Here is a 23,313-nt window from a genome sequence, read left to right on the forward strand (position 1 = left end):
TATAATAAAGGCTGATGTTTATCATGTGCTAGGTTTTCTGATGTTATGCAAACCTAAAACATTAAATGGCAATTTGGCAATTTCTATCAACTCATTTTAGCCTCAAAAAACATTATAGTGTGAGAATTATACCCATTTTGCAGATGAGGATACTGAGGCTGATTCAGAGGGTGAGTTGGTTGTTGTTAAGCAATCAAGTCATAATTAGAACCCAGATTAAAAAAGCGTGTTTTTACACCATTTCAGCTTGTTTTGGGACAACATCACTGAAGAAAAACTTCAGAATTTCATGAACATAGCCTGAGGGCCTACTGCATGCCAGGCACAAAATAGAGTGAGTTGAAGAACACAAGAATTTGTCAGACAGAGATGGGTTATAATATGAAAGAATAGTAAAAGATGATCCATATATGAATATCTATAACATAAGGAAGAAAGCTACAGATGTCAAAAATAAATTCTTTGTTAAGAGAAAGGAGACTACTTCTATCAGAGGAGAACTAAATAACACTTCAGGAAGAAAACAGCATTTGAGTTGGGCCTTAAAGACTGTAAAATCAATAGTTTTTCACCAACTAGTTGTACAGTAACATTTGGATATATACCTCATTCGGAAATTAATTTCTAAAGTTTCAGAGTGGTTCTATCCAAAGCTAATCCAACTTCTATTTCTGAGAAATGTGTTTAAGATAAACACCTAAAAGATCTCTGTGAAATTGTGTTTTGAGGTTAAAAGTTTGGGAACTGGTACTTTGGAGTCTTGTTACATGTGCAGAATATGCTTTTTGGCTCACTGCATTTTTGTCTTTTCTTTAAATTTTTATTTTTCTATGTAGGATAAATAGAACCAAATATATGTTCCAAATAGAACCATATTGATATGGATTTCATTGTCAGCATGTTTTCTTCATTCCAGAGATTTAATGTCAGTAGATTTCAACAGAAGTCCAGCCTACTGCCTGTTTTCATAAATGAAGTTTTGCTGAGACAGTTATGCTCATTCACTTTCATTCTGTCTATAGCAGCTTTTGTGCTAGAATGGCAGAACTAAGTAATTTTGACAAAGACCATATGATACTGAAAACCTGATATTTGTATTATCTTACCCTTTATGGAGAGAGTTGGCTATCACAGGCCATCATGCAGCAAATATTTATAAAAGGCTTATAAGAGTAAGTGGCTCATAACTAGTGGAGGTTGTTGGGTAAATAACTACAGCTTCGCTAACCAAGTTAAAATTAATTCACATTGCATTGTCTATCATAAAGGATTATTACATATAAAGAATAAGTTGGAAATATTTGCTTTACAAAAAAAAGATGTAACATTACTAGGAAGTCCTCTATATGCACTACTAGTTTACATTTATTGAGCACTTGCTGAATGCTAGACACCAAAAGCACTAAACAGTGTATCATTTACTCTTCACTATACTGTATGGCGTAGGTAATATTATACTTAAAATGATGAAATTAAGACTCAAAGTGATTAGTTTCTGAGGACCTACAACTTACAGTTGTTAAAGCTGGGACTTTACAGAATTTGCTTTCATTTCTAGAGATATTAGACACTAGATTACTTCTTAAAACTTAAAGTGATTTATACTTTTTTAAAAGAGTAAGAAGAAATGACTATCAGGTATTGAGGGTCTACTATAGGCATGGCATTATTCCATGTATTTTAAACATTTTCTTTTATTTTTGTATAGACTCCTCAAGGAAGGTAAAAGTGTCCTACAGATGATGAGAAAGCAATGGGTTCTGTGACTGACAAAAGGTACATACATGGGAAGCTACAACACTAAGATTAAAACAGATCTCACTCTTTCTATCCTGCCTTGCTACTTCTTTTTTTTTTTTTTTTTTTTTTCCACAGGCAGAGTGGACAGTGAGAGAGAGAGACAGAGAGAAAGGTCTTCCTTTGCCGTTGGTTCACCCTCCAATGGCCGCCTTGGCCGGCGCGCTGCGGCCAGCGCACCGCGCTGCTCCGATGGCAGGAGCCAGGAGCCAGGTGCTTTTCCTGGTCTCCCATGGGGTGCAGGGCCCAAGCACCTGGGCCATCCTCCACTGCACTCCCTGGCCACAGCAGAGAGCTGGCCTGGAAGAGGGGCAACCGGGACAGAATCCGGCGCCCCAACCGGGACTAGAACCTGGTGTGCCGGCGCCGCTAGGCGGAGGATTAGCCTAGTGAGCTGCAGCGCCGGCTCTATTTCTATTATTTAAAAAAAAAAAAAAAAAACTTGGTATAATTCTGTGTTCATGGAACTAAACAACATTTAAAAATTAAAGTAGCAGATATTCATCAGCTGAACAATGAAATATCAGGCATAGAAAGTAAGGGAAGAATAGCGAAAACAATGAAAATGGCAAAGAGAAAAATCCATTCCTATTTACAAGTAAAGTTAAACTCAGAATAAAGTACAATGGAAATTGTTGGAGATATGGGGAACCTTTATTAATTCATCTTCCATAAGAAGCGATGATGCATTAACAGGGGATATCTCACACATAACCACATATCCCTTTTCCCAAGAAAGAAAAGATCTATTCAACCAACCCATCTCCACACTTTTGCAGAAGAGACATTTGAAGATATAAGTACAAAAAATACTCTTCTCTTAGAAGATAAGAGTAATGAAGAAAAACGGAAGGAAGGAAGGAAGGAAGGAAGGAAGGAAGGAAGGAAGGAAGGAAGGAAGGAAGGAAGGAAGGAAGGAAGGAAGGAAGGAGAAAGAGAGAGACTCTAAGCATTAGGATCAATGAGATCTAAGCTGGAATATTCATCTCTGCTACTTCATAACTGTGTCATGATAAGTTAATTGATGTCTCCACACGTCCGCTTTTCATCTAAAAATGATGCAGATCAGAGATGTTGTAAGAAAGCACCAAGTATGTCCCATTAGAGTACATCCAATCCAAGGAATCACTATTCTTTCAGTTATAATAATTTTCCTTAAGGAAGATCCTCAAGAGAAAAAATGGTTTTCTCAAGTAAGCCTGTTAAGGACTCCTAATCTGTAAACAGATTTTATATATCCCTTTAGTTTGAAAGGAATGAGAGGAAATATTTGTTGTGTGCCAACTACGTAAGGATGGCTTATAACAGATTCCAAAGAATGGGCAGGGTATTTCAGGTAAAAGGACTCACAGAAATGCTCAGGAGTTGGGAAAAACTGGTTGGTGCGCCAGTTCGTGGCAATCACAACAGCTTCAGTATGACAGAGCAGAGAGAAAGAGGAGCCACACTGTGTAGGATTCTTAAATACCATGTAATGAATTAGGGTCTTGAAAAAATGAGCATAACTTGACTATCACTAAAAAATTACAAGTAGCAGTATATGTTCTGCTCTTCGAGAAAATCTTCTGTGGCCACACTAACCTTTCCTTGCCATTCCTAACATAGCCAAATAATCATCTGAGACTCACTTGGGGCTGTGACATACTCAATATTTACTGAATATTTTCTATGAATCAAGTATTGGTATTAAGTATTTAGAAATAAGTATGAAATAGCATTTTATGGTAGCAATTCTCAGTCATACTCATATGACAGAAAATTAACAATTTTATTAGGGGGAAAAAGCCCCTCACCACCAATTTTTTTCAGCTTACAATAAAATATACATTCAGCTAAGTGTTTTTCCCCGAGATCTCTTTTACAGAAATGCTTCACACTCAGTTATCTCCGGAGACCCCATGAGAACATAGCATCCTGCTTTACTTTCTGTCTGGCTAGACACAGAAAATCACAAGACCTGCAAGCCACCGTTGCTGCTCACTCCAGCTCATGCAGACAGAAAGCCTAGAATACATAAGCAACCCCCAAGCCCCTCAGGGCTGCAGCAGCTCTGGAGCCTCTCAGGAATCCTTACTTCTTCAGGCAAAGCCTTTCACTGTTCGTCCTCTATCAAGTGAAACTTTGTGTCTCTTCTCTTCATTTTTCTTCTCCCTAGCCTCTCCAGGGTTGCCACTTCTTAAGATACAGCTCTTCCTCCATACATTAAAACTTAATAAATTGCTGCTAACCAATCCCGGTTGTCCATGTCCCTTGGCCTGTTGAATATATGTCAAATTTGTTAAGTGACATTTGAGTAATAATGTTATAAGGAGTTGTACCAAAGACCCCCAACACACAGAGTACACACAAAATAAAAACTGAGATTCTAAAAGCTCTGTTTCAAAACCAAAAGCCTACATGGAATAACAAAATAACAAAACTTAAGAGTAACATTAGACAGACAATTTAAACATTATCAAGATCTCTGTTTTAGATCGCTGCATCTGCACTACCACCAAAACAGCATAGTGGTGAGTCCAACCAATTCAAACAGAAAAAAAAAAAAAAAAAAAAAAAAAAAGATTATGAACACTGAAGTCAGAGACATGATTACATTATTTGCATATGATTTAATTGACTAGATGGAAAATCAACTTAAAATACTTTTATAATCATAGCACAAATCATATGTCAGGGTATAGGATAACTGTACAAGTCAATAGTTTTTCTATCTACCAACAAGTTAAAAAGTGCAATGGGAAGTATAGAGAAAGAAATATTTTGAAGTAACCAAGAAAAAACTTTTGTAGGTAAATACATATTTTAAGACTACACATCTACAAAGCATCATAAAAAGAGATTTGAAACATAAACATTTATATCATATTCCTGAGTAGGAATATTCAATACTGTCAAAATGTCAATTTTCTCTTAATTAATATTTAAATTTGCATTGTTCCATAAAAATACAAATAAGTAAATCCTAAATCAGTAAAAATTAGAGTAAAACATTGGGTGGAAACTTCATGGCAATGAATTTGGCAACAATTCTTGGATATGACACCAAATACGCAGGCAACTTGAATGCAAATAAACAAACTAGGCAACATTAAAAACTCCTGTGAATAAGAGGACACAATCAACAGAGTGAAAAGGCAACTTACAAAATGAGACAAAATACTCACAGATCACTATCTTATTAGGGGCTAATATCCAGTAGGTATAAAGAACCTCTGCAACTCAACAACAGAAAACAATTAGCCCAATTTAAAAAAATGAACAAAGGACTTGAACAGATGTTTTCCAAGAAGATACACAATTGGCCAACAATCATATGCAAAGATGCTCAACAGGGAAATGCAAATCAAAACCACAATGAGATGTCACTTCCCACCCATGAGGATGCCTCCACTCAACAACAAAACAGCAAAACAGAGATCAGTGCTTGAAAAAAGTGGAGAATTTGGAGGTTTTGTTCCTGTCTGGTGGGAATTTAAAATAATATAACCAGTATGGAACAGTATAGTGGATCCTCTAAAAATTAGAAGTGGAATTATATAATTCAGCATTTTTGCTTCTGGGTATATATACAAAAGAATTAAAAGCAAGATCTTGAAGAGGTATTTACACACTCATATTCCAGTGGCATTTTTCATAATAAGCAAAAGGTAAATGGAACGTAAGTGTTCCCATACAGATGACTAAAAGAAATATGATATATACATATACGAGAATACTATTCCAATTTACCAAGGAAGCAAGTCTAACACAGATGAATCTTTAAGACATTTGGTAAGTGAGATAAGCCAACATACTGTACACTTGCACTCATTTGAGGTAACTAGAGTAATCAAATTCACAGAAACAGAAAGTAGGATGTTAATTGCCAGGGGTTGGAGTGAAGACGTAAGTGGAAGTTGTACAATGGTACAGAGTTTCACTTTGCAAAATGAAAAAGTACTGGAGACCAGTAGTACTACTACACTGAAAAATGGTCAACATGGGGGCAGGTATTTGGCACAGGGGTTAAGCTGGCCACAGACATCTGAGAGGCTGGAGTTAGGCCAGGAGTCTGCTGCTGATTCCAGCTTCCTGCTACTGTGCACCTGAGAGGCAGCAGGTGATGATTCAAGCAGTTGGATTCCTTCCCCTCTGGCTAATCCCCTGCCCCCATGTAAGAGATGTGGATTGAGCCTCCAGCTCTAGCTTCAGCCTGGCCTAGCCTTAGTCATTGTGGGAGTTTGAGGAGTGAGCCAATTGAGGGGAACTGTCTACTGTCTCCATCAATCACTCTCTCTTTTTCTCTGCCTCTCAAATTATTTTTTAAATGATTAGTATGGAAAGCTCTATGTTTTGTGTCTCTTACTACCACTTTAAAAATAAAGCCTAATAGGAAAATGTATGCAAATGTAACATTTAAAGTCAATACAAAAAAATGAATTAGTTGATAAAAATAAATCCACTGGGAAAATTGACCATAGTTTTGGGGTAAGAAGGAATCAGATAAATTATATATCCAAAAATTAATAAATACATATGAAGAAAATATGGCAGAATATTTTTATAATTGTGAGGTTGGCCAAAGTTAAGTCAAAGCAAAACACACAACTTATCCATAATAAGTAGGTGGATCTGGCAGTTAAAATGTTGTGTGGAACACCCTCATCCTGCATTGGAGTCCTGACTCTCTACTGCTCTCAGCTGCAGATTCCTGCTGATGAGCACCCTTGGAGACAGCAGGTGGTTGGGTCCCTGCCACCCAAGAGGGACATCCAAACTGAGTTCTTCGCTGCCAGCTTCAGCCTGGACTAACCACCAACTATAGATGTTGTGGACATTTTAGGGCTTGAGCCAGTGGATGGGAGATCTCTATTTCTATCTTTATTTCTCTCTCTCTCTCAAATAAATATTTTTTGAAAGAAATACTTAGTACTAATAGCACATTACATAGACTTCCAAGCTTTCCAAGCACATACAAATTAATATTGCACATATTTGATTGCATTTACTATACAAGGTTGGTTTGGACTAGACACCATTTTTTTGACCTGGTAATGTTATCAAAACTGAATGATGTCTCCAGAGGCAACCAACAGAAAGAAAAAAAAAACTGTTTATATTCTATAATAATAAATTTATGGAGAAATTCGAGCCTATGTTGGTAGAATTCATAACAATCCTATAGAAATACACATTTAAGGAAGAGGAAGTAGAGAATCAGTTACTTGCCCAAATATCACACAGCCAATAAGTAGTAGGCAGGGTAACTACTTGAAGTAAATTTCAAGGCTTTGCAAAGCAGAAACCATACATAATTCTCATTTTATATCAGGTATAACACCTGCCACAAAATTATAAAAACATGAGAATATGTTGCATGCTTACTTGCTCTTACATGCCGCATGCAACAAATTGTTAATAAGCATTTGTGCAAAAAATGGAAAAATGCTGAAAATAATAGCGAAAATGGGGAAGTATTCTAAAGGAACTAACATTCTTATCAACTCATCAATTCCTTTAAATCTTCAGTATAAATAATTAACATAGTTAGCAGTTCACTAATTCTGGAAGCACAGTATAAAATGATAAATTTAATATATTCTAGACAAGAATGACATCAACAATGATAACCTCTTTAACAATGAAAGGCTATGATGAAAAATACTGAACAGTAGACAATGTACAGATTTATTCTTGTTACAAGAAACTGGGCTCTAATTAATTTTTTTAAATTACACATAAAGTATTTATATGAGTTTTGGCTCAAACACAATAGATATGCAAACTTGAGCAAGTTAAGCTCTCAAAATTCAATTTTCTAAAGGAAAAGTGAAAATAATTTACAAGAGTGGTTGAAATTTAAGTAAGATAAAGAATATAAAGTGCTTATTGCTGTGTCTGGCACATGACAGACACTCAACAAATAATATATATCATTGTTAACATTATTGTTGCTACTATCAGCATCATAAAGTTTTCCTAAAATGATATAAACTGGAGTCTTCCCAAAATTTTTGTTCAATTTTAACAGTGATAAAAATGACAGCATAAAATCATTTTTAAAATCTAGCTCATAGGAATGCTTGATAGGAAAGATAAAATGCATTCAGTCCTTAATAAATTCCTGTATTTCCCACTATCTCTCTAGATACAGAACTGTCATCCATTCCTTGAATGAGTATATAACAGATGAAATGTCTACTGACCTAAATTTCATACTCATTGTATTAGTTTCCTATAGGTACTGTAATAAATCATCACAAGTCTAGTAGCTTAAAATATAAATTTATTCTGATAATCATTGGGGTCAGATGTCTGAAAAGAGTTTTACTGGGCTATAATTAAAGTGTCAGCAGGACTAGTTACTTCTGAAGGCTCTAGGAGAATCCTTTCCTGCCTTTTCCATCTTCAAGAGGCCATTGGCCCACAATCTTTTCCACCACCTCAAATTTAGCAAAATAACATCTTTCAATGTCTTGCTGCTTTCCCCATCATATCATTTTCCCTGTTATTCACAAAAAGACTCTTCTATCACGCTAGGCCCACTTAGGTATTCCAGGATAATCCTTCCATTTCAGGATCCTTAACTTACTTATGTATGTAAAGTCCCATTTGCCATATATGGTAACAGACTTACAGGTTCTTAACTTTGGGATGTGAACACAGGATAGGGGGCATTATTCTATCATATCCTTTCACCCCCAAATATTCAAATCCATTGATATGTAAAATCCATTCACCCCATGTAAGTCTCAATTCAAACATCAACTTAAACTCAAAATGTCTTCAATTCAAAAGTCCCAAATTCCTTTTTCTAAATCAAGTGTGGGTGAGACTCAAGGTATAAGCCATCCCGAGACAAAATTTTCTATCAGTGAATTCATGAACTTGAAAAAAGGTTACCAGCTCCCAAAATACAATGGTAGGACAAGCTTAAGAAAAGTATAGGTATTCCCATTCCAAGGAAGAGAAATGAAAGGTTAAAAAGGACCCAACATCAGAAGCAATTTAGAAATCCAACAGGATTTCCAAACAGCATTAAATTTTAATGCCCAGGAATAATCCTTTGTACTCTGGTCTCCATTCTCTGTTCCCTCAGGTATACCCTCTTTCTCCACCTTCCTATTTCAGTAAGGCTAATATGTATTTGCAGCTGAATAGCTTCACAAATCTATTTCTGGCCTGTAGAATTTTAGCAAATCAACAGCATTCTTGTCTTCTCTCTGTTCCTTTCAGTAGAAGCCGTCAATGACTCTGCTAATATTTCATTCTCAAAATTCTTTTGGGTTTTCTATGTACGTCACAAGGGCTCCCTGAATAGTTCCACTCTGGATTACATTGAGATGGTTGAGAAGGTATATGAATCACATGCCTAATTTCTCAGTCAACTCTCTGTATGACTGAATATCTGATTTTTTTTTTTTTTTTTTGACAGGCAGAGTAGACAGTGAGAGAGAGACAGAGAGAAAGGTCTTCCTTTGCTGTTGGTTCACCCTCCAATGGCCGCTGTGGCTGGCGCGCTGTGGCTGGCGCGCTGTGGCCTGTGCACAGTGCTGATCTGAAGCCAGGAGCCAGGTGCTTCTCCTGGTCTCCCATGGGGTGCAGGGCCCAAGTACTTGGGCCATCCTCCACTGCACTCCCGGGCAACAGCAGAGAGCTGGCCTGGAAGAGGAGCAACCGGGACAGAATCTGGCGCCCCGACCGGGACTAGAACCCGGTGTGCTGGTGCCGCAGGTGGAGGATTAGCCTAGTGAGCCGCGGCGCTGGCCTGAATATCTGATTTTTAGATGCACCAAAAAAAAAAAAAAAAAAAAAAATTGTCTAGCCATACCTTTGCCTTTCTCTTCATAAAACACTTTGATAGTGAATCTCTGGATTTTAGCATCTTTTGTGATATGAATAATGTTGAAAATGTCCCAGTCACCAAGTTCTGACTTCTCTTTGTATAAAAAGTCTTCACTCCATTTACCTGTCCTCTCACATTTCACTGAAAGCAACAAGAAGAAACAAGGCCACATCTTCACCTGGAATAGAAAGCTACTCCGCTAAAGATCCAACTTGTTCACTTCCTGGTTTTGCGTTCCATATAATCAGAGAACACAATTCTGTTAGATTTTCTGCTACCATGGAAGTATCTCCTTTCCTTCAGTTTTCAATGTTTCTCATTTACTTCTGAGCATTTACTGGAAGCATCATTGATGTTCCCGTATCTACCAGCATCCTATCTGTGATGACTGAGGTCTTCTTGTGATGAAACAAGTTTTCTCTCTCATTCTCCTCATTTTCTCCTGAGCCCTCACCACTAGTGCCTTTTTTTAAATTTTATTTTATTTTAGTTTATTTTTTTGACAGGCAGAGTGGACAGTGAGAGAGAGAGACAGTGAGAAAGGTCTTCCTTTGCTGTTGGTTCACCCTCCAATGGCCGCCGCAGCCGGCGCACTGCGGCCAGCACACCGCACTGATCTGATGGCAGGAGCCAGGTACTTATCCTGGTCTCCCATGGGGTGCAGGGCCCAAGTACTTGGGCCATCCTCCACTGCACTCCCTGGCCACAGCAGAGAGCTGGCCTGGAAGAGGGGCAACCGGGACAGAATCCAGCGCCTCGACCGGGACTCGAACCCCGTGTGCCGGCGCCGCAAGGCAGAGGATTAGCCTAGTGAGCTGCGGCGCCGGCCCACTAGTGCCTTTAACATCTGTTTCTAAATACATTGTCTTCATGATAACCCAGGTATTCTTTTTTTTTTTTTTTTTTTTTTTTTTTTTTTTTTTTTGACAGGCAGAGTGGACAGTGAGAGAGACAGAGAGAGAAAGGTCTTCCTTTTGCCGCTGGTTCACCCTCCAATGGCCGCCGCTGCAGCCGGCGCACCGCGCTGATCCTGGCAGGAGCCAGGAGCCAGGTGCTTTTCCTGGTCTCCCATGGGGTGCAGGGCCCAAGCACCTGGGCCATCCTCCACTGCACTCCCTGGCCATAGCAGAGAGCTGGCTTGGAAGAGGGGCAACCGGGACAGAATCCGGCGCCCCAACCGGGACTAGAACCCGGTGTGCCGGCGCCGCAAGGTGGAGGATTAGCCTATTGAGCCACGGCGCCGGCGGAACCCAGGTATTCTATAAGACAATATGATTTTCTCTACCAAATAACTTCTTTCTTAGATCTCAGCAGTGGACTGTTTAACATTTACATTTCTATTCAAGGCAACACAGCCTTTTCCATCATTTACTCCTCAAAATTCATCCAGCCTCTGCTCAAAACTCTATTCCTAATCCGTTCCTACATGTTTGTGTTTTGTTTCAGAATTTCTTCTTTTCTACATACACAAGTCTGTCATAGTGCCTTAGCACTGCCATTACAAATTACCACAAACTTGGCTTAGACAATGCAAATGTATTCCCTTACAGTTCCTCAGGTCAAAACTCCACAGTGATTCTCACTGAGCTAATGCCAAGGTGTAAGCAGGGCTGGTTTCTCCTGGATGTTCTACAGAAGAATCCATTTTCCGCCTTTCTAGCCTTCGGAAATTGCCCCTGTTTCTCAGTGCATGGCTACTTCACTCTGACCTCTACTTTAATTATCACATCTCTGTCTCTTACTCTGTCTTCCAATTATAAAGGCAACTCTAATTCCATTTGGCCCACAGCATAATACAGATAGTACCATCATCTCAAGATCTTTAAATTACTCATAACTGCAAAGTCCCTTTTCCATATAAGGGAACATAGTCACAGACTGTGAAGGTTAGGGTGTAGACAATTTTTAATATAATTATTGCCTACTGCAGCCATGTTCATCGTGAAATGAATTTTGTTTAAATGATTAACACGTGTTTTTAATTACTTTTAAGCAATGCTGGCACTGATTTCCTACCTTACTGAATGAACTTTTTTCCATTTCCGCACTTCAAGCATTGATTAATTAAAAGTTTCACAAAGAAGAAATTCAGCGGCAGAATAAAATTATACATTGAATTACACAATTCCCAGAACTGCTATTTGAATAATGCTTTCATTATTATCCTCCAGAGTATTTCAAAAATATGTAAAAATTTATAACAGAGGGAATAAGTTAAATCCTTATCACAAACCCGTAACTATTCTGGAGTTGAAAGGATTGCAAGGGATCATCTCAATTTTAAGGCTGAGAAAAATATGGCCCCAGGAAGCTAAATGATTAACCCAATGACATACATTTTAATGTAGAGGACCCAGCCAAATTTTAAGAATATCTAATGACTAACTATATTGAAATCTTCCTTAAGAACAAGTGTACAGAAAGAATACAAGGATTTCTTAATCTCAGGTTCAGGTGGATTTTTTTTTTTTTTTTTTTTTTGACAGGCAGAGTGGACAGTGAGAGAGAGAGAGACAGAGAGAAAGGTCTTCCTTTGCCGTTGGTTCACCCTCCAATGGCCGCCGGGGCCGGCGCGCTGCGCTGATCCGATGGCAGGATCCAGGTGCTTCTCCTGGTCTCCCATGGGGTGCAGGGCCCAAGTACTTGGGCCATCCTCCACTGCACTCCCTGGCCACAGCAGAGAGCTGGCCTGGAAGAGGGGCAACCGGGACAGAATCTGGCGCCCCGACCAGGACTAGAACCCGGTGTGCCGGCGCCGCAAGGCGGAGGATTAGCCTAGTGAGCCACGGCGCCAGCCCTCAGTTGGACTTTTAAGAGAAACTTTCTGACTCGTAAATTCCCTCTAATGATTTATTCATTTTGAAAGAGTTACAGAGAGAGAGAGAGAGAGAGAGAGAGAGATCTCCCATCTGCTGGTTACTCCCTAGATGGCCACAATGGCCAGCACTGGGCCAGGCCGAAGCTGGAAGTTTCATCAAGGCCTCCAATGTGAGTGACAGAGAACCAAACACTTGGGTCATTTTCTGCTACTTTTCTCAGGCCATTAGCAGAGAGCTAGATCAGAAGTGTAGCAGCCTGAACACAAAACCAGTGCCCATATGGGATGCCAGCATCACAACTAGTGGCTTTACTTGCTATGTCACAATGCAGACTCCAACAGGTAGATTTATATTTAGCCATCTGAACTTCTCAAGTATTGAGACTAATACTAATAGGGTAGTTTCCTAAAAGCTAGAAGAGGGGCTGGTACTGTGGCACAGCAGCTTGAGACACTAGCATCCCATTGGAACACTGGTTCCTGTTCCCCCCACTTCATTTCCAATGCAGCTCCCTGCCTAATGCACCCAGGAGAGCATCAGAAGATGGCCCAAGTACCTGGGTCCCTGTCACTTGTGGGGAACCTGGATGGAGCTCCTGGCTCCTGGCTTTGGCCTGGCAGATCCCCAAACATTGCAGCCATTTGGGGGAGTGAATCAGCAGATGGAAGATCCTTCTCTGTGTCTCTCTCCCTGTCACTCTGATAAATCTTTTTAAAAAATAGCTGGAGGAATTTCACATACACCCAATAAGATTAATCAGATTCATGAAAAAAGAGGCACTTTTTCTAGAATGCTGCATACAATGGGTATCAAGCCAAATAAAAAGGTTCTACTGTTATTGGTCTAATGACTAGTTTGGAAAATCTGAAAGTCTATAGGTTCCATGAGTTACACTGTTGCAGGTTTCCCTGGAGACAAGACAATTAAATCAAGTGTTCCAATGGAATTCTTAGAAAAATATCTTGTCAAATATGTGCATGAAAAATAAGTGCTGTTAAGAAGGTTGATATATCTATAATTTTTTTCTAAAAAGCATCTAAATTAAATTATACAGTATTTAATGCTACCTACCCAGCTTCTCCTTTCGAAAATAATCAGAACCACTTAGATACTTTTTAATATATCAAGCTTGCTGTGTTTGCTAATTACACAATTTGAAGTGGATATTAAGATACAAGGACTTTGGAAAGGCCAGTAAGAGGTGTCATTGATGATCTGAATACGCATCTCAAAAAATAGAAAAGCAAACTGCTTGGGCGGGGGGAGGGGCGGCACTGTGGCATACCGGGTAAAGCTGCCACCTGCAGTGCCAGCATCGCATATGGACTCTGGTTCAAGTTCTGGCTGCTCCACTTCTGATCCAGCTCTGTGCTATGGCCTGGGAAAGCAGAAGATGGCCCAAGTCCTTAGGCTCCTGCACCCATGTGGGAGACCCGAAAGAAGCTCCTGGCTGTTGTGGCCAATTGGGGAGTGAACTAGTGAATGGAAGACCTCTATCTCTCTCTGCCTCTCCATCTCTCTCTGGGTAACTGTGACTTTCAAGTAAATAAATAAATAATTAAATAAGAAAAGCCAACTGCTCATCAGAAATAACTAAACATTTCAATATAAAAAAAAAAAAAACAAAACTGGAGCCGGCATTGTTGCCCAGTGGGTTAAGCCACCACTTGCGACACAGCATCCCATATGGGCTCCAGTTAGAGTTCTGGCTGCTCCATTTCTGATCCAGCTTCCTGCTTGTGCAACTGGGAAGGTAGTGAATGATGGCCCAAGTGCTTTGGCACCTGCTACCCACATGGGAGACGTGGAAAAAGTTCCTGGCTCCTGGTTTCAGCCAGGCTCAGCCCTGGCTCTTGCAGTCATCTGGGGCGTGAACCAGCAGATGGTACACTTTTCTCTCTCTCTCTCTCTCTCTCTCTCTCTCTCTCCCCCCCCTCCTCTTTCTCTATGCCTCTGCCTCTCTGTAACTCTGCCTTTCAAATAAATAAATAAATCTTAAAAAAAAGAATGAGTACAAAAAACATGTTTTATTCAGTATGTTATGATCTGCATTGTCTGTGAGAATTGATGCACACAGGGACAAGAACCATGACCTTCTTCTTCAGAAGTTATGAACTTAGTAAACATTGTTGAAACAATGCTATTCAAAAACTAACAAAGATTCAAATCATAGTAGGAGGATTTACATTCATGTAATGTTTTATAGTCCACACAATGAAGACTACAAGGGTACTACATAAGTAGTATGAGAACTGAGTTCCTGCTTCCTGACTTTGGGCTGGCTCAGCCCCACTTGTGCAGACATTTAAGGGTGAACCAGAAAATATGAAACTTTACTCTGCCTTTCCCTTTTTCTGTTTCTCTACCTCTCACATAATTTTTTTTTAAAAGAAGTTGATCTTAATGCAAAAAATTTTTTGAAGTCCACCCATATTTTTTCATAAAACACATTTTCCATGAACTTTCTGAAGATCGCTCATAAATGCGCACGTGAGTTATCATATACTGTCAACAAATATTTCATAATCTCATTAAATTGATAATATTTGTATTAGTTACCAAAATTCCTCAGTGTTCTTTTTTTTTATTCAATACATTCTGATAGTGAGCAAAGAATAGAGGGAACATGAATGTGATCTTTAAGGCTCCTCACTGTCTAGCCAGGTCAAAGCTTAAAAACATCATCTAGCAATTCAAAGGTGAGTCAAAATGTAAAACTTACTGTGGTTTAAGACAAAAAAAGACATCACCAGTAAAACTGGATTCATTTTCTAGGTAATAGAAATAGTAATTTTCCTAATAAAAATATAAAGAAGAAAATAAAAATTACAGCAGAAAAACATTTCACTGAACATAATTCCATACCCAAACATACACACTGATCATTTCACATAAACTGAATCATACTAATGATCCTGCTTTAAACTCTGTTTTTCTCTCTTTAAGAAAAACAATATATTTTAATGTCAGTAAATAAGGAGTTACATATTCATTTTTATGACTGCAGAGTATTCTATGACAGAATATTCCATAATTTATTTAAGCAATCCCCTATTGGAGGATACTAATCTTGCTTTTACATGTTAATCTTATTTTTGTATATTAATCTTATGTTTATGCTACAATAAACACTGTAGAAAATCCTGTACTAACCTGTTCACCAACGTTCCAATTCTCCCTTTAAGATAAATATCTGAAATTACAAGTACTGGATAAAAGAATACAGTTTGTCATTTTGTGTTAAGATCCCTAGAGAGAATCCTGAGGGAAAGGCAAGGGGGTCTTTCTGAGCTGTGGTGAGTGGAGTGGAGATGACTATGTTCCTGCTGAGGGTGGGGCTGTGCTATGACAGAGACAAAGGGGTATGTGATAGGGACAGCTCACAATGCACAGGGGAGGATAAGAGCAGTCCCCAGAGTTGCTTTAGGATAAGGTGGCTGCTTCAGTTTCCAAAGGAGAGGAACATTAAGATGGGTGGCAATTGAAGTTGTAGAATCAAAGAACAAAGTCTATTGTGATCAAGTGTGCTAGGGTCAAGGGAAGTCCCTCCTGAGTGAGCAACAACATCTACGCACCCCAGCGTCTATGGGCCTTGACATCCACCAGGACCCAACACTTACAAGGGCCCAACATCAGTGCCCTCTACCTGATCCTGGACATTTGTGCCCATAAGCAACAGGAAGACCACAGTTTGGCTCCAGAGGTCCATCTCCAGCACGGAGAAGTTAGCAATCAGAGCCTCCACCCAGCTCAAGAACAAAAAACCCTGCAGAAGAGGACCATCTGCCCACCTGCTGAAGAATCCTGGGAAACAGGAGACCTGCACGTGTCTTAAGGGGCCTTGCAGCAGTCCCTCAAAAGCTGTCTTGATGAAAGATAACCGTGAATAGCCAGTTTCTGTTACTGAATTGCACACCCCACAGCAGCTCCACAATGAGCATGTTTAACACTGCCATGGGGAAACTGCAGCAACAACTGTACAAAGGGGAATACACTATGTTTAGCTATACACCGATGTTTGAGAGTGACTTCATCCAGATCAACAAAAGAGGAGAAATGATTGATGTGCACAACCGCGCCCAAACGCTGACTCTGGGCGTTGTTCGCACCAGCCCCTGCCTTGCGCTACCTGATGTCATGCTGCTGGCCCGGCCAGCTCCTATCGATGAACACGCTGGAGGCAAACAGGAAAGAGTCATCAAGCCTGCACAGGCCTTAGAGCTAACCAGGCTGCTTCCCTTGAAGTTTGTAAAGATAACCATCCACAACAGTAACAAAAAACAGCTCCGCCTGAAGCTTGCCACTGGCCACTCTTTTTACCTCCAGTTGAGTCCTCCTGCAGACACAACGGAGGATCTTTTTGCTCACTGGGAGAATCTTGTTCACATTCTGAGACCAGCAGTGGATGCTCACAGCCATACACAGGAGGACACAGCTGACAACACATTGACTGTGCCTGAGCCTAAGGAAGAGGACACAAGCCCAGAGGTAAGCCTTTGCAGAGACTAAAAAATGGGGCCAGGGCACCTGGGGGAGAGCAGCTAACGGTCCTGCAGAAACTCTAGTACTGAGGCTTACCTGGAAAATGAATCACCTGTGGCAGAGCTACAGGGCAAATGAGTCCATTGGGAGGCTGATGTTTCTTAGTGCTGCTCCAAAGTGTCTCCCAAATGTGAATTTCAGAGGTTCCTTAGCTGTCAGCAGCTCTTAATTTCATATCCAATGTTGTGATACCAACTACAGCATCCTAACCATCCTGATCTATTCTTTAATGGAGGCTACTCCAACTTGACAGGTTGATATGTCATGGGACCCAGTGTCTCCCTGTGACTGCCACCTCCACCAGTGGCAATGCAAGGTGCTATGTGCACAAGCAATGATTTCCTCTTATTGGTTAGCTGTAAGAAGAGAAGGGAGACTTTGCTGGTTTTACTTTCTTGTTTCTTATTCTCCCCCTAGGCACATGCTATGAAGTTTCATGGAGGGAACACCAGGAGCTTTCAAACTAATCTTGAAGATTTGGAGTCCACCCATAATGGTTCTACTAAGGAGGAATGAATCCAAGAAGCCTTCTGTGTACACTGCATTCAAGACTTTACATTCTTCTCCAATTACAAAACATGAATGAGGGAAAGGGATAGCAACAGGAATGATGGTTAACAAAAAGAACCACTACAGGTGCCATGAATGTAGCTGCTACCAACGCTGCAGACTCAGGAAACATACAGCACTGGCAAAAGCAGACTTCATATTTTCAGGGAGGAGCACAGTCAGTGTACCCACAACAGGTGCTTCCACCATGTCTTAATATTGCCATAGTGAGGGCTACAAGTACATCCTAATTCTCAAATGATGCTTCAGCCATATCAGGAAGAGCTTCTGGCCTCTCTCCCCAGGACAGCATGAGTGTGGCAATTGCAGGATCAGAGACTATTGGCAAGCCTGTTGCAAAAACAGCTAAAGGTTCAGTACAGAGACAACATATCTCAACCTTGTAGAGTGGAGGCTATATCAGTGGATGGGACAGAAGGTAGAAGGTGTCCATTCAGTAGGATTAACTTTTGAGTAAATAGCCTCAAAGCTCTGTGGCACATATGGTGCAGAGATAAATAAATCATGAAAGACTGTGGGGAAATGCAGTATCATTCACCCAAATACAACTGATCAACTAGAATTCTTTGTTCTAATGACATTCTCTACTAACAGGAAGGGTAGCAAAAAACTAGTGGCAATCTAGCAACAGGCTCTGAACCATCTTCAACTTTCCCTTAATTTGATATTTGTGATTAAATTAATAAATAATGAAATGTTGGCAGTTATTCTCAAAGATGTGATCCCAAATTATAGCCAAAGAGGATTCTTCTAAAACTTCCAAAATTGAGCATATAGCCAGCAACAAAAGCAACTAGCAGGAATCAGAAAAATGTAAACAAAGTCAGGAAAGCAGCATGATACAGCTTTTAAAATCCAAGCTTGAATCATACATAGCCTTGCCACTTATTGTGACTTTGAGAAGATTACATGTTTCTTCCTTTGAACACTTAGTTGAGAATCAGAAATTGTTCAAGTGAATTTGACAGAGTAGGCACTGTGTAAATGGCAACAATTATTATGACCATGAATGAGGACAAACAAATTTGGGTTTAGCCATATTTTCTAAAATGGGTTTCATTTTCCAAGTCTTTTCATTCTTGGTTTCCCTACTAACTCTTTGCACAACTTTAATCTTATTTAACTGCTTTGAAATGATCTGCACAAGTCCATTTACACTAAATCTTCTAGATATTTTCCAGGAACTTTAATCCTTGGATATTTAGAATTCTAAAATTTCATGACTTTTGAAAGGTATTGCTTCTTATAGAAACATCAATCTAGTCACAAGGATAAAACACCATATAATATATTCATATCATGAACTCCAAAATACTCTATAAAGTCTCTCCATCCTAGGGCCGGTGCTGTGGCGTAGTGGGGTAAAGCTGCTGCCTGCGGTGCTGGCATTCCATATGGGCGCCGGTTCAAGACCTGGCTGCTCCACTTCCGATCCAGCTCTCTGCTATGGCCTGGGAAAGCAGAGAATATGGCCCAAGTCCTTGGGCCCTTGCACCCACATGGGAGACCCACAGGAAGCTTCTGGCTTCTGGTTTCGGATTGGCACAGCTCCAGCCATTGAGGCTATCCGGGGAGTGAACCAGTGGATGGAAGACCTCTCTCTCTTCCCTCTCTCTCTACCTCTCTACCTCTCTACCTCTCCTCTCTCTGTGTAACTGTGACTTTCAAGTAAAATAAATCTTTTCAAAAAAGTCTGTTCATCATAATGTTAGTATTCTTGGAGGCAGAAATAAACTAAATCCTGAATATAGAATCAACTAAAAATCTAGACAAAACCTAGAAATTAGATCAATATTCTAATTTTGCAAGGAAATTTTGTGTAATAATCTAAAAATTATAAGTCCAGAACCAGATGTATGGGTAACCTATAATCCAATTAAGTCAGTACTCTTTCCATAATATTTATGTTGCTAAAGGTAAGCACTATGCTTTGAATGCAAATGATATCTGATACATGTTTTCTTGATTCAATTAAATTGAGGGTTATATATGTAAAATATAATTTGTTCAAATCCACAAATATGGGAACATAAAAATTTATGTAGCAGTATACTAATTGCACTGATTCCAAAAGTTCCTGTACCAAACTCTAAGATAATGGTTTTTTCTTAGGCATTATATGTACACCGTATGGCTTAATGGTTTTTATTATTATTGTTTTTATTTGAAAGACTGAGGCAGATAGAAACAGAAAACTCCTATCTCTTGGTTGCTTCCATAATACTCCGGAGGCCAAGGCCAGGAGCCAGGAAACCAATTCAAACCTCCCATATGGATAGCCAGAATTCAACTGTCTGATCCATGCCCATGAGGCCAAAGCCTAGAGAAGGGAACCCAATCCAGGTCTCCTATGTGGGAGTCAGCAGTCCAATTACTTGAACTAGCACTGCTGCCTTCCAGAGTCTGTATTGGCAGGAATCTGGAGCAAAGAGCTGGAACTGAGCAAAAAACCAGGGACTCCAATGTGTAAGCATCTCAACCAGAGTCTTAACCTCTAGATCAAACATCCACCTGGGTTTTTTTTAATAGAATCCAAAAATGCATGAGATCTATAAAAGTGGCTTCAATATATGAAAATCATCTTGTAGGTTGGATATTTTAGCTTTGCAAATTCAAAGTCATCAATTTACTGTAATAATAACAGTATGGTTTGAGTGTTAGTTTGGATTTTCCCCAAGGCCATGTGTTAAATGCTTCATCCCAAAATCTTATGTTAATAGCTAATGGATTAAGGGTGAAAACCTAATCCAATGATGGTATCTAAATGTGGGATCCTTGGGAAGTCAATATAATGTATTATATTGCTAGGATGGAAACCTCCTGATGAAATCCTGGTGACTTTATGAGGAGGAATCAGGCGAACGTGCTTGCGTTTGCTCCCTGTCTCTGCTTCCTGACTCCTCATGTGATCCTTCCTCTGCCATATCTGTCTACCATTTGTCATCACCACCATCATTATCAGACGACCAACCGATGTGGTCACTGATTCTTGGATTGTGACTAAAATAAATAAGCCAAAATAAATCTCATTCCTTCATAAATAGCATTTCACAGGTATTTGTTACAGTGATGTATAGCTGACTAATACACTGAGTCATATCATTTATTAAATAGGAAAGCAGAAATAAATGAGATTTCAAGAATAAATCCAAGACAAACAATGAAATATGAGAAGAATGTTGAGTTATTATTCTATGGAAATTCACAGGAAAACGAGATAGCAACAGGCAAATAATAATGCTGAGTTATTTGGAATTTATGTTAAAAGGAATTCTGGATTAACTTATCAAAAATAGGACTTAGAAGTTTAATAGTTTAATAGAAGTTTAATAGAACATGTAATAGAAGATCAACAGAATTTAATAGTTTAAAAACTACCCAACACATTTGTACATATACACATACACAAATTAAGACCAGAAAAAAGTTGCAGACTGGGAAATGTTATGTGATAAATATAACTAAAACTGTTATCTCAAGAAGCAATAAATTAATTGAAACAACAACAGTCTTAACAGAAAAGTGGCCAAAGGAACGAAGATCTATCAGAAAATAACCAAAAGCAAATCACTATTAAGTATAACAAGATAATACAATAAAATGAAACAATAAAACTAACCAATAGTAAAGTATTGAAAAATGAGATATAATCATATTTGATAAGTAATCTGAACATGTTAATAAGAGCCCTAAATACTATATTACTTTTCAATTAACTGTTTAAAATGTGCTTTTAACAATATTAATTTATGCAAATAATATGTAAAATACTCAAATTACTGGTAATATGTTAAGCAAATAAAGATTATATGAACAAATTAAAACTTCTGCTTGTTAATTTCCTTTCTACTTTATCCATGTGGATATAAGATAAAAATCTACATTTAAAATTTCAGACATAAACTCTACAATATACAATTTACTTATTGATTTATTCAACTACTACTTAATTCTGACCATATACTAGAAATTACCCTGACATTAGACCACTGACGTTGAACATCAAAAGGCTGATCTCAGGGTAGGCATTTAGCCTAGCAGTTAACACACTAGTTAACATGTCCTGTGCCCCACATTGGAGTGTCCATGTTGTATATGTAGATCTGACTCCTGACTCCAGCTTCCTGTGAATGTAGACCCTAGGAGATGGTGGTGACAGCTCATAGAATTGAGTTCTGCCATCCACATGGGAGACCTGGACTCAGTTCCTGGCTTCCAGCTTTGGTTCAGCCCAGTCTCAATCACTGCAAGTATTTGGGGAGTGAATCAGCAGATGAAAGTGTTTTTGTATGTTTCCACACTCTCTTTCCCTCCCTCCCTCTTAATAAAAAATTGTAAACCAAAAGTTAATTACTATCCTTCCCTCCCTCTTACACAGATTAATTTTAAGAAAAGACTGTCTTTACCTTTATTAAACTCAGTCTAGGACATATTAATCACAATTCTGTAAAGATTAGGATAAATTCTTAAAATTCCTATAGAGATTTTAAAGCAGTAATTTTTTTTTTTTTGAGTTTCACATTTAGCTTCCCACAATTAGAATTTCAGAGGCTATGAACAAATTGTTGGTGACACAGACATGTGAAAAAATGTTTATTTACAAATAACTGCTATATGTCTGTTCCAAAGTAGAAAAAAATTAAAGGGGCTGGCGCCATGGCACAGTAAGTTAATCCTCTGCCTGTGGCACCAGCATCCCATATGGGTGCCAGTTCTAGTCCCAGCTGCTCCTCTTCCAATCCAGCTCTCTGGTGTGGCCTGGGAAAGCAGTGGAAGATGGCCCAAGTCCTTGAGCCCCTGCACCCACGTGGGAGACCAGGAGGAAGCACCTGGCTCCTGGCTTCGGACTGGCGTAGCTCCGGCTGTTGTGGCCAATCGGGGAGTAAACCAATGGAAGGAAGACCTTTCTCTCTGTCTCTCCCTCTCACTGTCTGTAACTCTACATCTCAAATAAATAAAATCTTTTTTAAAAAATTGAAATATAACACTTTCGTGAACAATTACTGTGAATTATTTTCAGTCTTAGACTTTTTATTTGAACTGTTCTCCTTCCTAGACTCTTTTCCTATGTGAGTTAACCTTTATTTTTTAATTATTAGTTTTGTTTGAGAGTCAGAGATAGAGTGAGAGATGAAAGAATCACACACATACACATACACACACACACACTCACAGAGAGGGGCGGGGGAAAGACAAAGAAAGTGACTGAGAAAGTGAACAGAGGTAGAGTTCCTATCTGCTGGTTTACACCTCATATGCCCACAACTGCTGGTGCTGGGCTATACTAACGCCAAGAGCCAGGAACTCATTCTGGGGTCTCCCATATGGGTAGCAGGAACACAACTACTCATGCCATCACCTGTTGCCTCCCAGGATGCACATTAGCATGCAGCTGGAATCCGGAGTGGAGCTGGGTCTCCAACCAAGTCACTGCACAATGGGTTGTTCCAAGTGGCTTCTTAACTACTCAGCCAAATAAATGCCTGTCAATTGAATCTTTTAACAGCATTACATTATTACATACACTTTTTCATTTTGTGTAGAGATATTATTGTGGCTTCGAAATTCCTAATTCTAAAATATTTTATTCATTTCTGAAACACCTCTAAGGGGTGTATGGTCCATATCACACAACAGGAATTTGAAGGTGATACAAGAGAATGAAAGCTGATGCAATGAGTGGTAAAATGATTTCAAACTAGAAGTTGGTATCTTAATACTCTGTTATCATTTTTGGATTATACTCCAAAAATCCTTAGT

The 23,313-nt window shown here is 39.2% G+C and overlaps 2 protein-coding genes across 21 annotated transcripts in view; one reads left to right on the forward strand and one right to left on the reverse strand.

Moving 5' to 3' along the window:
* Positions 1-23,313, reverse strand: part of ANKS1B (ankyrin repeat and sterile alpha motif domain containing 1B) — a 1,209,513-nt gene that overhangs the window by 878,927 nt on the left and 307,273 nt on the right. The window lies entirely within an intron of this gene.
* GARIN6 (golgi associated RAB2 interactor family member 6) lies at positions 16,375-17,499 on the forward strand. Its single transcript, XM_008256936.4, has 2 exons — positions 16,375-16,929; positions 17,401-17,499. The coding sequence occupies exons 1-2, from the start codon at positions 16,375-16,377 to the stop codon at positions 17,497-17,499; spliced, it is 654 nt and encodes a 217-aa protein (XP_008255158.1).

The sequence above is a fragment of the Oryctolagus cuniculus genome, chromosome 11 (assembly GCF_051225735.1).
Source record: "Oryctolagus cuniculus isolate XC-2025 breed Fujian yellow rabbit chromosome 11, ASM5122573v1, whole genome shotgun sequence".
Taxonomy (NCBI): Eukaryota; Metazoa; Chordata; class Mammalia; order Lagomorpha; family Leporidae; genus Oryctolagus; species Oryctolagus cuniculus.